The sequence below is a fragment of the Polyodon spathula genome, chromosome 19 (genome assembly GCF_017654505.1).
Source record: "Polyodon spathula isolate WHYD16114869_AA chromosome 19, ASM1765450v1, whole genome shotgun sequence".
NCBI classification, from domain to species: Eukaryota; Metazoa; Chordata; class Actinopteri; order Acipenseriformes; family Polyodontidae; genus Polyodon; species Polyodon spathula.
This window is the reverse complement of record NC_054552.1, coordinates 31,962,801-31,979,768: the sequence shown is the minus strand read 5'-3', so window position 1 is coordinate 31,979,768 and position 16,968 is coordinate 31,962,801. Positions and strand designations below refer to the sequence as shown.

Genomic DNA, 16,968 nt, shown 5'->3' with positions numbered 1-16,968 from the left:
CTCAAATTCATATTTCTTATGATTTTCTCATTATTTTGAATTTAGCAGTTGGGAAATTTGCATTTCAGGATGAATTCCTAATATGTGATATATTTATGCCATTGGATCTGTGCACCATAGTTGACCGTCCTTTTTAGAGTAAGCCTTGAGTCCCATTGGCATCGGAGTCTGCAAGGACCCCCAACATGGACACGCTGGCTCTGCAGGAAATCTTAGTGTTCAGACAGGTATAAATACAGACCCCAAGGACGTGTCACTTCAAACCAATCCCAGAGGGGCCCCCAGCAGTGCCAGGGACTGCCAGCATTAATTTTCGCCCTTAATGACGATGACTAATCCTTTCCAATTCAGGCAGTGATGTGGGATCACAAGAGGTTAATTAGCAAAGAAAAGGCTGAAGACCACCCTGGAATAGGGTTTTTTTAGAAAATAGCAGAATGCAATTCACCTGTGCATATATAATCAAATCACTACGCTGTGTCTGTGAATATGCTGTCTTATTTACTGACAAAATCCCTGTTAATGGTGACAGACTGACTGGTGTAAAATTAATAGAAGTGCATGTGCTTTTTCTGTGTAGTTTCTATGTGTATTAGTAAGATTGTATTAACAGCCCCATAGACAAATTCAGTGTGCACACTTGTTTTTGCCTTTGTGTGTGTGTGTGTGTGATGGTCTTATACCGTCACTCCTGTATGACTTTTTTGCATGTCCCTAATGACAGTGCAGTTAATGCACATACATGACGTTCTACCTTTTTGTATTTACGGCTGTGGCAGGGGATGCATATTCACAGTCAGAGGAAGGTGCTTTACTTGAAATTGCAGTCTATGCTACCTGCAGAGCCTTCTTCATTTATGTACTCTAAGAATCTCTCTCAGGTTGCCATTGGCGACTCCAGAATTAACTTGGCTCCCCTGCATCTAAGGAGCAGTCATGCTCCCCTCCTCACCCCTAACACCTCCTCCTTGTCAGAGATTCTCCTGATTCACCCCCTGCACCCCCTTCATCAGAGATTCTCCTGATCCCCTGGGACCATAAATCCTTTTGGAACAGCTTCCCCCATATGGGACAGATAGTACATGATTATTATTAACAAAAGCAGTGAAGAGATACCGTGGCAGCAGCCTGTGTGAAACTGCAGCATCAGTATACGTGACATGAGCACTATAGCAAACACTGCAGAAAAGAAAAGCCCTATGCATATTTTGAGTGTCAGTGCTATTCAAATTACTCCCTTGAGCTCTGCTGTGCAGCGTCCTCACTTCCCAACAGTGCCTTCAAGAGAATTTAACCTCCCTTTAAGAAAGAAACAGGAAAGGTTGGGCTCACGCGTTCATTCAATTCACAAGCTCAGCTGGGATTTCATTGAAGCTGCCAGCAACGGTTTGTCAGTTTGGCTGGAGATGGCTCTATAAACTCTTTGCTTTTCTCTCTCTCTCTCTCTCTCTCTCTCTCTCTCTCTCTCTCTCTCTCTCTCTCTCTCTCTCTCTCTCTCTCTCTCTCTCTCTCTCTCTCTCTCTCTCTCTCTCTCTCTCTCTCTCTCTCTCTCTCTCTCCTTCTCTCTCTCTCTCTCTCTCTCTCTCTCACTGCATTATTAATGTATTTGTCTTTCCCTGACAGGAGCATCAGCAGCAATGGGTCTCATGGCCATTAAAAAGCTCTAATCATAAATAATGCCATTAGATAATAGTTTCGTTATTATAAATGACGTTTGTCAAAAACCTCGTTTTGGAAGCACTGGTGTGGAAGACCACCCCCTGTTATTCACTCGAGTTGCCCTGTAACTACATACAATCAGGTGCATGTCACAGTATTAGGACAAAATAATACATGCATTATGTGTTGTATATGTACATTGTACATTAGGGCTGTTTCAAGCTGTTCCTGAATAGGGTTCTGACTAGGTAATACTGACGTGTCAAGATGGGCATCTTAGTCCATTCTTTCAGACCTGCCTGCTGTTGCACCTCCAAATAAACAACTTTGGAAAAGTCAAATCTGCTTAGAAAAGCAAGGAACAGCCAACAAGCCCTTTTGTACATTAGACAAGTGACCATTCTATACCAAATGGCCTTGAATGTATTTTCTATTGGAAACTTCCATCCCAGTTATATGCAATTCATTATCTTTTATTAAAAGGAAACTCCCAAAAGTGGAATCAAATGAAAACAAAATAAAGAACGGATTGCTACTGTAATAACTGCATTGTGAGAGCAGCAATACCTGTGTGTGTACATCCAGGACAGAAGGGTGGCTCTTCAAGGGTGAGCCTCCAATCTTAAGCTGTTGAGCATTCTTCCTCCGTGGATGTGTACAGAACCGATGACTCAGAGCGACAACAATTAAAAATGAGATAAAAAAAACTTTAGAGGAGTAACAAGAAACAGTGTAAAACTGGTGGTGCAGAAAATTGCCCTGACAGCTGTGTTGTTATTTTAGCCTCCTCCTCTCAGTGTTACACTAGTATCTGTTTAAAATACATGAATTGAGACTCTGTTCCATGCAGCCTGTGTGATAGATTGGGCTGCTTCTCGCGTGTACCTTCCACATTTCTGCTGACTGCGGTGTAGCCACAAAATACAAAATACATTTACAAGTCTGCTGCAGATCCTTGAGTCGTGCCTGGTATCTCAGAGCCCTGTATACAACGTGCTGCAGGCATGGAATCTAGCGACACGCCACAATTTAGCAGGTAAATCAAACTGGCAGCAGAGCTGGCTTCTCTGGCTCATGACCAGCATTCCAGCTGCAGTGGGAACCAGGTGGCTCCTAATACTAAGTGCTCCTCCCCTTGCTGGCATTGTGAGCCAGGGCAGCTGCCTCACCCTGCATGACAATGTGAGCCCTCAGGAGCTGCATTCCCTGTGCAATTCAGACCGCTTTTCAAATGGCTATATAATGAAAAAGAACAGGACTAGATGTTTACTATCAGGAACAACCTCTCTTAAGCACCTGTTTCAGTCATTCTTTTATGCTGAAAAAGAGAACATTTTAGGGGAAGTGTACATTTTGGTTCATGCAATAAATTGGGCAAATGTGTACTGTTTCAATTTTATGAAGTAAAGCAGAGGTATTGCTCCATGTTTGTTTATTTTTTTTCATATTTTCACTGCACCTTTTGTTAACTTTTTATATTGGTGTTTGTTTATGAGTGCACTTTTTAAACTTTGCTGAATTGTTGTAGCTGAACCTAATGCTGCAATCGCGCACGCAGGCATGTGTAAATATTGAGCTCTCAAAGCTGTACCAGGGGTTTAATGTGGAGCAGTTCATTTGTAGGAGAATTGTGATGAACAGCATATTATCCTCTTATTATATTGACATTCATGGCTTGAATAATTATGCCGGCAGTGAGTCTAATTGAGCCTGCTGGGGGGTGCGCTGGTAATAAATGAATCCAGTTGGATGTCCTGCAGTTTGGTTGTAATGGAAGCTTTAGCGTGGCCTCATGAATGTGTGAGCAGCTTTTCTTGAGGGGTTAGAATGACTGTATTACTGTAATGAAGTGTTAATGTGGTGCAGTGTCGATGTGCTACATGGATTTAATTAAGACTCAGAAGAGCTTTTTCCTCAGAACATCACAAACAATGAAGTAATAATACATTTTTAATTATTAATTTACCTAACCCTAACTGTAACTCTAACCCTACCTCTAATCCTAATCCTAATCTTAACCCTAACTCTAACCCTAACGTGTGTGTGTGTATTGTAAAGAATAGTGAGGTATAGTAAAGCATATTAATATACATGTCAAACCAGGTACTGTACTAAGACACTGTAAATGCTTAACATAACCATGATAAAAGCATGGGAAAACTACAAAAACTACTGGTTAGACTATAAAAAGTATAATGTCTGATTTAAATTGATGTGATCTATAAAATGGATCTATTGTTGTGTACAATTTAGGCTTTAAAAACCCTATAAGGTCAGACGAAGCAGATGGTCAAAGAGAGCCGGAATGTGTCTGCTCAATCCTGTTCTCTTCCTCTGGAAAGTAGCTGTGCTCTGTGTTTCAACATATTTGTGTTGAACAACTGTGGTGTAAATATTATATGATGTACATGTTTAACATGTATATTCAATGCCAATAATAACTGAGCTTTAGTTAATAATAATTCAGAACACAGACGAGACCTAAACAAAAATCATTGAGCAAATAGAATGGACTGCTTGAAATTAAATTAATTGAAAATAAATCCATAATCAAAACAGCCCTGCTTCACCCACAATCTCGGGGAATCCTAACCTTAATGTTGATGATCTCTAAATGTTTAAGAGATACAAATGGCAAAATCGTAGATGAAGAAAAAAAAATAGCAAATATATTAAATGATTACTTTTCACAAGTTTTTACAAAGGAAGATACTGACAACATGCCCCACATGTCATCCAGTTCCTATCCAGTTTTAAATAACTTTAGCATAACTGAGGCAGAAGTGTTAAAGGGACTAGGAGCTCTTAAAATAAACAAATCCCCTGGGCCGGATGAGATCCTCCCAGTAGTACTCAAAGAAATGAAAGAAGTAATTTACAAACCGCTAACCAAGATCATGCAGCAGTCTCTTGACACAGGGGTGGTACCGACAGACTGGAAAATTGCAAACGTAATACCGATCGTAAAAAGGGAAACAAAACTGAACCAGGTAACTACAGACCAGTAAGCCTGACTTCTATTATATGCAAACTTATGGAAACTATAATAAGATCCAAAATGGAAAATTACCTATATGGTAACAGGGTACTGGGAGACAGTCAACATGGTTTTAGGAAAGGGAGATCGTGCCTAACTAACTTGCTTGATTTTTTTGAGGATGCAACATCGATAATGGATAATTGCAAAGCATATGACATGGTTTATTTAGATTTCCAGAAAGCTTTTGACAAAGTCCCGCACAAAAGATTAATTCTCAAACTGAACGCAGTTGGGATTCAAGGAAACACATGTACATGGATTAGGGAGTGGTTAACATGTAGAAAACAGAAAGTACTGATTAGAGGAAAAACCTCAGAATGGAGTGTGGTAACCAGCGGTGTACCACAGGGATCAGTATTAGGTCCTCTGCTATTCCTAATCTACATTAATGATTTAGATTCTGGTATAGTAAGCAAACTTGTTAAATTTGCAGACGACACAAAAGTAGGAGGAGTGGCAAACACTGTTGCAGCAGCAAAGGTCATTCAAAATGATCTAGACAAGATTCAGAACTGGGCAGACACATGGCAAATGACATTTAATAGAGAAAAGTGTAAGGTACTGCACGCAGGAAATAAAAATGTACATTATAAATATCATATGGGAGATGTTGAAATTGGAGAAGGAATCTATGAAAAAGACCTAGGAGTTTTTGTTGACTCAGAAATGTCTTCATCTAGACAATGTGGGGAAGCTATAAAAAAGGCTAACAAGATGCTCGGATACATTGTGAAAAGTGTTGAATTTAAATCAAGGGAAGTAATGTTAAAACTGTACAATGCACTAGTAAGACCTCATCTTGAATATTGTGTTCAGTTCTGGTCACCTCGCTATAAAAAAAATATTGCTGCTCTAGAAAGAGTGCAAAGAAGAGCGACCAGAATTATTCCGGGCTTAAAAGGCATGTCATATGCAGACAGGCTAAAAGAATTGAATCTGTTCAGTCTTGAACAAAGAAGACTACGTGGCGACCTAATTCAAGCATTCAAAATTCTAAAAGGTATTGACAGTGTCGACCCAAGGGACTTTTTCAGCCTGAAAAAAGAAACAAGGACCAGAGGTCACAAATGGAGTTTAGAAAAAGGGGCATTCAGAACAGAAAATTGTAAGGGTCTGGAATCAACTCCCCAGTAATGTTGTTGAAGCTGACACCCTGGGATCCTTCAAGAAGCTGCTTGATGAGATTTTGGGATCAATAAGCTACTAACAACCAAACGAGCAAGATGGGCCGAATGGCCTCCTCTCGTTTGTAAACTTTCTTATGTTCTTCTTATGTAACGGAAACCCCAACCCCAACCCTAAACTTAACCCTAACACTAACCCCACCCCCAACCCCAACCCCAACCCTAAACCAACCCTAACGCTAACCCCACCTCCAACCCCAACACTAAATTTAACCTAACCCCAAACCCAATCCCAATCCCAACCCCAACCCCTAATTTAACCCTAACTCAAACCCAACCACAACCCCAACCACAACCCCAAACCCAATATCAAACCCAACACTAAACTTAACCTTAACCCCAACCCTAACCCCACTCTGACCCCAATTTTCAAGGGGTACTGTAAGGGGCTCTTTAAAAGTGGTTTTATATAAGTTTTGGATTAATGATATGAGGATAAAAGTTTATACTATATGCTTAGTAAAGTTGGTCTGTTATTCATTCTGTTGACACAGGTGTCCTCTGTCTTGTATTAGTGAGCACAGTTTGAACTGTCCCCAGGTTAGATCATTTCCTCTTCACTGAGTTCAGTAGAAAACCCTACAGGGCTGACAAAATTGGAAGCGCTCCTAAAGGACGAGATGTTCTCAGTCACAAGCAGCTCCGAAATGTTGAAGCCGTTCTCAATTCCATTACTCTGAACAGTTCGGCTGCCTGTTCCAAACTGAAACTAAACACTGTATCTCTTTTAACTCTTCATCGTTTTCTTGTGGTACAGTCTGTAAATGGCAATTGTGAATCATAAGAATGAATGGGCTCTCCTTTAAGGTGCTTTTCTTGAGCCAACAGTTCATTGTATTCATTAAAGTGCAAAGAAGCATGTTAATTGCACAAGGCAATTCTACTCTTTCTGATCAATCTACTCCTATCAGGAATCATACATTATGCAGTGGAGATACCTAATCCCCTTCTGCAGTTAAACGCTTCCTTTACTTTTTAAATAAGGATCCCAGTCGCGCAAAAGTGGAAAAGCACCCCCTTTCGCTCACCCCTGGTTCTAACATGTCTTATTGTGGGTGTTGTTTTTGCTGCTGCGTTCCACTTTTACATGCGATACAGTGTTCATAACATAGAGCAACACAGAGATTGTTTCTTAAGACTGCAAAATGAACACTGCGGTGTGATGTTTGGGGTCCCTGTGAATTGAACCGAACTCTCGTTGCACTGCCAAGCTGTTAAGCCCAGTGCTGTCTGGCTGTATTGCTGGGTCTCCATCTGGAGTGAACATTTAACATCAAGAGCCTGTCCAAAGTAACAATGGGACCACTCGTTGGCTGCAGTTCTCTTCTTGCATTCACTGAGTGCACAGCAAAGTCATTGTGCATTGATAGCATCACACTGAAGAATTGCAAATGCAGTGTAAACATACCCATTGTAGGAAACATGGCACATGTCAGCACATTGTTATGCAATCACGGGCAGATGTGCCATTTACACATTCATTAGCTATTGAATTAGAAGAGACAGTTTGTGTTTAAACTGTTTCCCATCACCTGGAAAACTAGATTTCATTAAAGAAGAAGAAGAAGAAGAAGAAGAAGAAGAAGAAGAAGTACAAAACATGGTATCATTTCATTATCAAGATTTTTTGAGTATTATAAAAGTATTGTAAAATCAGAGTTAAGCATAAGGAATAGTTTTCAATATATTTGAATTCTCATAACAATCAACAAAATATATGTCTTTTTTTCATCAAAGAAATTGTAATTAAGTACAAAATACAAAAGTAGTCCAGAGAAACGGAAGAATGCATGTGCAGACAGACACAAAACATATTGATTTTAATTTTCTTTTATTGTGGCGACATTGATGACACCGAATGGCAATCTGTATTGTCAAGCTGGGTTTGCTTGGGGCTCTTGCCCTGGGAGCTGCAGATTTCAGACTAGATCTTTCACAGCTAACAATGAAAAACCAATTACCCAGCTCTGGAGTGCGTGGGGCTCTTCACACTGAGCAGTCAGTGCACGCATGGGCAGCTTGTTGCTGAACAACAAGAACTTCTGTACAATTCACTATGGGCTCAATGTTTTACTGACACTCACTCGATCTATATGTAAAGGGTAGCGTTGTGTGATACCATTACGGATTGTGTCCATCCCCTGTTGCTGAGATGAGATGAGGTTAAAAGCTCTAAAAGCACGAAGCCAGACAAGCCTGGCTCTTTTGCACAGTGGTTAAAAAGCTTGCTTGCGGCGCGCTGATTCCTACTTAGCCTTTAGATATAGGTTTGGTTTTCAATATACTGTTCTGCACAATAAAAGTTAAGAATGATAGTCTGTCATATTGTACATAGCTGAGTAGAAATACTTTACTGCTGATCAAAACTGGATTAAGTAACGCGTAGGCAGGCTTATTGCCCAACTGTAACTGTTATCACCTTATTTATTTCAATATCACTCCATTATTTATAATGCCACACACAAAATGAATATCTAACACTATCTTATTTTTTGCCTAAGTTTTCAGGAGCACTAAGACCGGGTGTAAGGGGGCATTGTTGTAAATACTGAAGTCACTGTGGTGCCCTGACCTGTGATTGACTACAATGATGCCTTGCCTGTCAATGATAATGTCGTTTCACTGGTTTCAACTACAGATCAGTGGATCTGATATGAGAATTTCATTTTGAACACAGAGTATGAGATATGCATTTAGAAAGAATATTGGTGTCACTTTACATGAAGTGTCTCTAATCACTGTGCATGTACATAGTGGCTACTCAATGCTTGTGAACTTGCACATTATTGGAATGTTAATTTAATTATTAAGTCCATAATCATTTTTTGCATGATATATGTAAGTACATAATTGCATCAAAAAACAGTTAGGGTTTGGGTTATATTGTGCAGAATATTTACACATTAAGTACATTGTAGCTATGTATAATAACATTGTAATTATGTGTTAATAGTTAACACATCTACTTACTGAGTAATTAAAGATACTTCATGCAAAGTGTTACCAGAATATTTCAGTAACCTTTAAAAATACATTTAATGGGACCCATTTAATATAAGAAAAATAGTAAAACTTGTAAGAAGCAAGGTTCGTGCGCTCGTGAGTCATCAGTATTCTTTGCTTGCTGTTAGTTTTGACGGATTTCCTGATTATTTTCCTTTTCTCACAGTGGTTCAAACCCCCCTTGATAAATCATGCTCAGTGTCTCTTTATGAGTGCCTTTCAAAATGTTTGGATTTAGGGCTCATGCCATTTAATGAAGAGATTTCTCTTTATTCAGCCTGCCAGGCTGATCTGTAATAACACTGCACACTAAACTACAGAAAAAAAGTGCTACTTTAAATGATCTAGTTAAGCAGTAAAAATATGACACAAAAGACATGTGAAATATTCAGCCTACTGGGGGTAAGATGCTGTCTAGCCAGGCTTGCTTTTAGCAGACCAATGAAATTGCCATTTGTTTCAAAAAGAGGGTTTCGTGTGCTGACATTGGCATGGTGAAGGGGTCAGGGCAGGTTGTATCTTAAGGGGGAAGCAATGAATTATTTATGAGTTTTAAAATGCAGCAGTCTTTTGTTGCATGTTTTACATCTTAATTAGCAACAGCACAGGGTGCAGAGAGTGTGCTGCGGAGAGACCCGGTGGGCCCCTGATTCAATAATTCAGCTTGTCTCCGACTAGGCTGTCAACATGTAAAAGGCTTGACTTCAGTATGTCATCATTATTACTAGAATGGAGCACAGGTGGGTCTTGTCTCTGTTCAGACACATTTGTATTCTGCTGATGCTACGACCCCCAGAATGAGGCTCCCATTTGAAATACATTTCATGAAATTTCTCTTTATTTAGGTTCTTGAAGTCAATCATTGCATGCATAAGGCTTAAGGATCGTTTTTGGAATCAGCAATGACGACAAGTTTATAAAAAAGATTGATAGCCAAGCCGCCAGCACACGTCAAATATTTCACCCTGATGCAGATCAGTCAAATGATGATTACAGGTCATGTGCCTTTTCTGAAGCAACAGGTATAACAGATATGCATTTTTAATATGTGTTAAGGAAAAGAAGTATGAAGTAGAGGTATTATGCAAGGATTATTGGTATTTAGTAGGCTGTGATATTAATCAACCTGTAAAATACTACCCCCCTGGGTAATACAATCACTAGAGCTTAGAGGCCAGTGTAAAGAAAAGGAATTGCTTATAATGGAAAAGTACAATACGCCAGGATTAAAGCATGGGACTATTGTTTTTTGTTTTTTTAGCAGTCTAGCTTACATCAAGTTATAACAGAAGCAAACCAAATTGCATCCCATATGAAAAATGTTAACCACAGAAACACATTTTTTGTTAACATAACAGTTAGAAATTATATATATATATATATATATATATATATATATATATATATATATATATATATATATAAAGGAAACCTTTTTTATAAGAAGGTGTACATGTGTAGGTTTAAATGTTTTATTTCAGGGTATTTTGGACAAAAGCCCTTCTGCTGTTATACCTTCTTTCAAACCTATATATAGTAAAGCCTTTTTGCTTTATTTTCTGCACGGTTTCTCAAGCTTCTTATTTCCAGTTGTTGGATATAAAAAGTGCACCTGCTTCTCCTATTGATTATCTTTAGCTTTCTGTTGTATGTATATATATTCGGGAGACTTCCTCTTGTCTTTAATCTTTGTGATTCTTTTTCTCTCTCTTTATCTCTTTATTGACCCCTGCTGCTCTCACACAGAGCCTGGGAGCCTTTGAAGAGACCTGCCTGCTTGCTTCCCTGCCTCCCTGCCTCCCTGCCTCCCTGTCTCCCTGCCTGCCTGCCTGCCTGCCTGTGTGTGAAGTGTCTCTGCCTCTCTTACAGTGTTCAGGTCCTTGCTCAGGAGTGCCCATTGGAGCAGCAGCAGCACAGGGGAGGTCAGCAGTGTCTGAGGTGAGCATCGAGCAGCAATGCAGCCGCCCAGCCCGGCTTGTGACTGTGCTGTTCTGGGATTGCTAGTTGATTAGGGGATTAATATGACTACAGTTGTGAGGATGTTTTTATTTATTTATTTTTATTATTATTATTGAATCTAAAATCATGTGTTACTTCATATAGAAGTCCATTTGATTTAGTGAGGTTTTATCTATTTCTATAAGCTATTATTATGAAAATAAAAAAAAAAAAAAAGATTTTTGATTGTATTTGTTTAAAATATACAAAATCCTGTATTAAGAATACACTCAGTCAGATTCATCCACTTTGTACAATTTAAACTTTTTTATCCAAATGTTCTGTAATAACATTTTTGGGGGATGTTCTTTATATCCTCTTCAATAGCCTCAGGATTTTTGACTTTCTGCTTTGATATGTTTTCTTATAGAGTTTCCCACACTAAACAAGCACAGGAATGTTTGCAATGCTGTAACCTGTACTTTTCCAATGGGTATACAATGCATTACTACAGTTTATCATACTTTGCCATGCTTTTAATACGCTTCACCACACCTCATTGTGCTTTACAATGCTTACCTATGCTTTACCATGCTATTCAACAGGCTTTGGGATTATAATGTAAACAGTTTAGAAGGCTGCTTTATATTATGCTGAATAAGATGTTTTATGGGAACTGTCCTTTTATATATACATATACATATATATATATATATATATATATATATATATATATATATTGTGAAAGATCCTTTCACTTTTCACGTTCGTTGCCCCTTTCAAAGTAGACCCAGGACACAGAAATGGAATTGATTTAAGTGCTGACGCGCACTTTTAATAAACACCAATCAAATAAATTAAACAAAACAAACAAACACCTAGCTCCTTCTTGGAGCACTAACTATACAGTCTGGAACCTAACTCAACCAGGACAGCTAAGCTGTTTACCTGTAACCCAAACACAACTCACAAGGTTTAACACAGCACTTTACCTTGACTGCTTGGAAGCAGACCACACCTTCTGCCTCCCTACGCACAGCAGCCTGGAACAGACTGGCTGCCTCTCTTAAATACCCTGCACCTGGCTCTAATTTACAACTACCATCAGGTGCAGGGGATTACTAAACAATTAAACAATTACACAATTAAACCCCATAATACCCAAATGTGCATTCTCACAAGGTTTTTAGCAGGGAAGGATTTTAACCCCCTCCCTGGTACCTTACAATATATATATATATATATGTGTATGTATGTATGTATGTGTGTGTGTATATACACAATACATCAATACAATTTAAATACTTCACTCCTTAAAGATTCAGGTTGAGGATCTACATTTAGATCATTAAAATAGACCCCGATAGGTCATGTTTGATTACAGTACCATCAACAGGCTGCACAGTGTTGTGTTGGTTTGTATTAAATCATCCTGTAATGAGAATGAACATGAAGTTACCCTCTGACTCCGGAGATGAACTCTCGCTGAGGGGAAATGAAAGCCACATTGATTTTCTTTCACTCTAGCAGTAACTGCAGTACATATATTCCTTAGTGCTGTGGTATCAGATGTGGGAATGGCAGTTGAGGTATGACGTTAACTTCACTGCGGGTTTCTGCATTTATGCAAAGGACAAATGAGTTGTCAGCAGCTTTCCTGTTAACCCTTTCTGAGTAACTGGAAGCATAGCAGCAGACACATGTTCTTCTCAGCCCGGAATCAGCTTGATTATCTTGGCTGGTTTCACTGGCTGGTTTCACTGATTGGTTTCACTTGCTTAATAGGAACTATCTCAGCTGAATTCAATTAAGAAAAACTGCAATCAGGTTATTATCCTGCTATGTGGCAGAAGTGATTGAACATTAATTGGCAGGCATGTGCTGGCGCTGGATCTTACCACTGCACTGACCCTTTGGTTGATCATGCCTTTGTATTATATGTTAATGATGACTTTCCCAGGAATAAGAACATGAATTTGAGCACTCAGATGTAGTCAGTAACACAAGATGAATCTACCTTTTATATACCCACCTTTGGCTTGAGCAGATACAGAGAGTTGTGTGTTATATTCATTCCAGTGATGCTTTTCTTAACCCAGGTATAACTATGAAGGTGTGTGGGGGGTTTCCTTGGATCCTAGAGCTAGTGGCACTCATCTGGATGTTAAACACGGCTAGCTCTCTAAATCCAGACGACCCCAACGTGTGCAGCCACTGGGAAAGGTAACTGTGTAAGAGAGTCCAACTTAATAGAATAGAATGAGTGGACCTCATAATAAACAGGACCCAGAGTTAGACAAGCAGGACTTTTAATAAATCTGTACTTTAAAGTTTAACATTTTTTAAAGTAATTGTAGTCAACAAAATTGTTCCATACATTTTCTCCGCCATGCACATCCATTCTGAAATGTGCATTTTTGTAGCAAGCATGTATTTTTATTCTATAACAGGATATCTGGTGCTACACTAGGTTAAATACATCTCTGTTTGCAAGTCCTGCATTTAGACCATTTTGTACTTCCTGGATCATTTCATCTGGAGAGGGATATTGTCCTCACCCCTTTCCTGTCAATAACCAATCAGCTGCTTCCTCTATTGAATGACATGTTTTGTCCCAGAAGACACTGCAGGGATGACATGACCAAGGAGGTAAAGCAGTTACTGACTTCCTGGAAAGCAAAGGCAAGCAAACTGAGAGCTTTCTTTAACCCAGTGCATTGGCAGATGTCTGTTTTAAACCAGCAGACAATACAGTTCATTCTGCTTGAGAAGCAAAGGGAGTTGTTGTAGCTCCAGCAGTAACTTTTCTGGGACAAAGCAGAAGGGTGGTAACTATTCCCATCACATGCAGAGGGTATTGATTTTCCAAAGAGAAGTCCCCAGCAAGCAGAGATACAAATTAAACTCCCCAACTGATTGATCACAGAGCTCAGATGAGAATCAATCTCAGGCATGCCCATCACTGTAATAATGATGTTGTGTTTGGACATGTCAGTTGTGAAAAATATAGAGCAATAATTGCTGGCTCCTTATGTAAAAAAGATAACCTGAGATATATGGCATGCAATATTCTCCTCTCTTGGTCTGAATAATGAAATATTTAAAAGAGAGTAGGAGGAAGCCTCTAAAGACTAACTGGCTGTATAACAAGTGAAAAAAGTTTTGCTTTGAAAATATCATTGTATTCTTTTATTGCTACATAAATGTGGAACTTACTGTGGCATGCAAACTGCATTAAAGTCTCTTTCTCTCTTGCTCTCTCTTTATATATATTCTAAGACATAGGGCAATGGTTTACTGCATTTTATGATCAAAACTATATTTGAATGAAAGTTGTTGCAGTTTGCACCATATCACAAACCTCGTTAGAAGCAACTCCCTGTAAAAGCAGCACCTTTATCCTACACACATGTAATCGCTGTTGTCGTTATTAGCACTGAATTTGCCTCTGCCTCTCTGTTTTGAGTGCAGCTATGCAGTGACTGTCCAGGAGTCCTACGCTCACCCCTTTGATCAGGTTTACTACACCAGATGCACGGACATTCTGACCTGGTTTAAATGCACCAGACACCGGTAAGTCCTGACTGTGCTGTATGTAGAGCTATACATTCTGACCTGGTTTAAATGAACATCACACCAGTGAGTCCTGGCTGAGCTGTATGTAAAGCTATAAGTAGAATATGTTTTTTATTTTTATATTAAACTCATAATCACTGTTTCCTTCCTTGCTTGTCTTTACACAAAATGAAACTTTGCGTATCTCTCACACCACCCAAGAGCCCCCCCTCACCAGTTTCTTAGCTGAGGTAGAGGTATGAGGTAGAGATATGAGCCAGCGTGTCCTTGATTCTTCACAATTCAGACACACTTGTACACTATATGGATAGCAGACGATGACGAATGATTGCTGCCTTCTGGACATGTTTGCAATATACAGTGCTATCCCTGGAGACCATCAACCCCCCCATAGTCTTCAGATAGTACTGGGTCATTATTCTGGGAAATGCTGTTTGTCAGTAAACGATGCTGATACTGCATTTTGCATGATTTTTGTCTGTAGTCAAAATAACTAGTAGTAAGAGACATTTAAATCTACAAATTCACCTTTATTGGAGCTAACAACATTATGACTGTTTGCTTTTACACTTTATTTTGGATTATTTCTGTTTATACCTGTCCATTTCTCTCCCGTTGCCTACCTGCAATTACACCTACAGAGCAGGCAGTATATAGACATCAGGGAGCAACAGTTTTTGAAAAATCTCTAGATCAGATCTTTTAAAACATTCTGTGTATGCCCGGTGGTCCTCTTGCCCCTATGGCATGACACTGGAAAAGTTTTCCGCACAGGTGAAGTTAGTTTTTCTTTATCCTTACTGTAGTTTCCCCTTGAAGCCTGATAATAGAAGATTCCCCTCACTGTTTCAGAGTTCATGTAACTTTAGCTCAGGAGGAATGGGGCTGTCAGGGAGCCTTGGGGACTGGATTGCTGTGTTTGTGTAAAGGTGACAGGAATCCCATTGGAGGTTGGCAATCAAGGGCAAGCCACAGACTTTTCCTTTTTATCTGTTAGAGGATAAAGAGTTAGTGTACAGTGCATCGAAATGTAAATGCGGGTAACTGGAAGGGCAGATAAGAAGGGTTTTGAAATGCAGATCTGAGGTCAGCCCAAGGTTTCAGTGTTCTGAAAACTAAAACTACATCATCCTGGGACGTGACTTCAAACATTTTTTTATATATGTTTTTTTTAGAATCAGCTACAAAACAGCTTATCGACGAGGACTGAGGACGATGTACCGCCGAAGATCCCAGTGCTGCCCGGGATACTTTGAGAGCGGAGACTTCTGCATCCGTAAGTGATCCATAAGAAATCCTTTAGAGAAGTTAGGCTCCTGAACCGTTTAAGCGTGTTAGGTGCGGGATTTCAGTTCAAGTGTTGTTCAAAAAAGCTCTGAAATACGGTCAGAAAGGTTCATCCCTTCAGCCTTTCATGAGCACTCATGTACAGTATATAGCGGTTTCTAAAATAGCATTTGGGAATGCTGCAGCCCATAAGAATTTTTATACAATTGATTAAAGGTTTTTTTTGTTGTTGTTTTTTTTTTGTTTAGCTAAATCTGTATTATTTATGTCCTCATGAATGCCACAGTAGTACAAATGCTGCAATATCTTGAGATGACCACAAGTAAATCAAACGACATTCTCTTAATTGCATTCCAAGTTAAACGCTATTGTAATCAGAAAGTTCAATACTTGACCAAACCTCTGACCTCACTGTGCACCTAATCCCTGCACCTGATCATGTCATTATATTGTAATGTCTAGAGAATGGGACAGAGAGAAAATAAACAGGGATTTAGACCCTGCTCCATATTAGCAAATATAGTAGTGATTAATATTCTACACACATCAATTTTCCAAGCAAACATCTCAGTGCAGTCCTTTTCTGATGCAAGAGTGGAATGTCACTACTTCATAATGAACAGAACTTGGATGTCACAGATTATGAACTGTTTATTAATTATGACATGTTTAATGTGATCATGCATGACCTCTGTCTGTTTCTCTCAATGCACTTGATATGTATGTGGCAGGCTGGCGAGTGGATAGAGGCCCAGAGACAGTCTGTAGTTCAAAAAAATAATTATTTTATTATAAATACACAAAGATAAAAGCGCACAAGTGCAAAATTAAGGGATTTAAACAAAAAAAAACAGTACAAAAAACAAACTTACAAAAATAAAGGTTTCCAGGCTGCGCAATGCCTTCACTGGATGTAGAATTCACAAATCACAAAAATCCACAAACACCAACCTGCTTCCTCAGCTCCCTCCTCCCAAATGAGAAGCAGAGGCCTCCTTTTATGTCAGGTGGCTGGGCAGTGATTGATCTTTAATTAAGTTAATTACTTAATCAACTAATCAACCCCAGCCACCTGAACATAATAAACCCAGGCAGGTAGGGGAAATTAACCCCATCCCTGCCAATTTAAAAAGGGCAGAGCTTTGCTCTGCCACAGTGTACATAAATTATAATGCTCGCTCATACAAATGAATACCTGACAACCATCGCTGTTCTTGCCAAATTAAAAGTGCATCTGTCTTTTCCTTAAAAGAAGCTTTGGTATTGCTGTCCTTTGTTCGA

The 16,968-nt window shown here is 39.2% G+C and overlaps 1 protein-coding gene across 1 annotated transcript in view; it reads left to right on the top strand.

Moving 5' to 3' along the window:
- LOC121294625 (multiple epidermal growth factor-like domains protein 11) overlaps positions 1-16,968 on the top strand; it is an 83,621-nt gene that overhangs the window by 13,266 nt on the left and 53,387 nt on the right. The window contains exons 2-5 of the mRNA XM_041218521.1: positions 10,633-10,824; positions 12,924-13,047; positions 14,296-14,397; positions 15,576-15,676. Coding sequence (XP_041074455.1) covers positions 12,932-13,047; positions 14,296-14,397; positions 15,576-15,676 — 319 coding nt within the window. The 5' untranslated portion in view covers positions 10,633-10,824; positions 12,924-12,931. The remainder of the gene's footprint in view (positions 1-10,632; positions 10,825-12,923; positions 13,048-14,295; positions 14,398-15,575; positions 15,677-16,968) is intronic.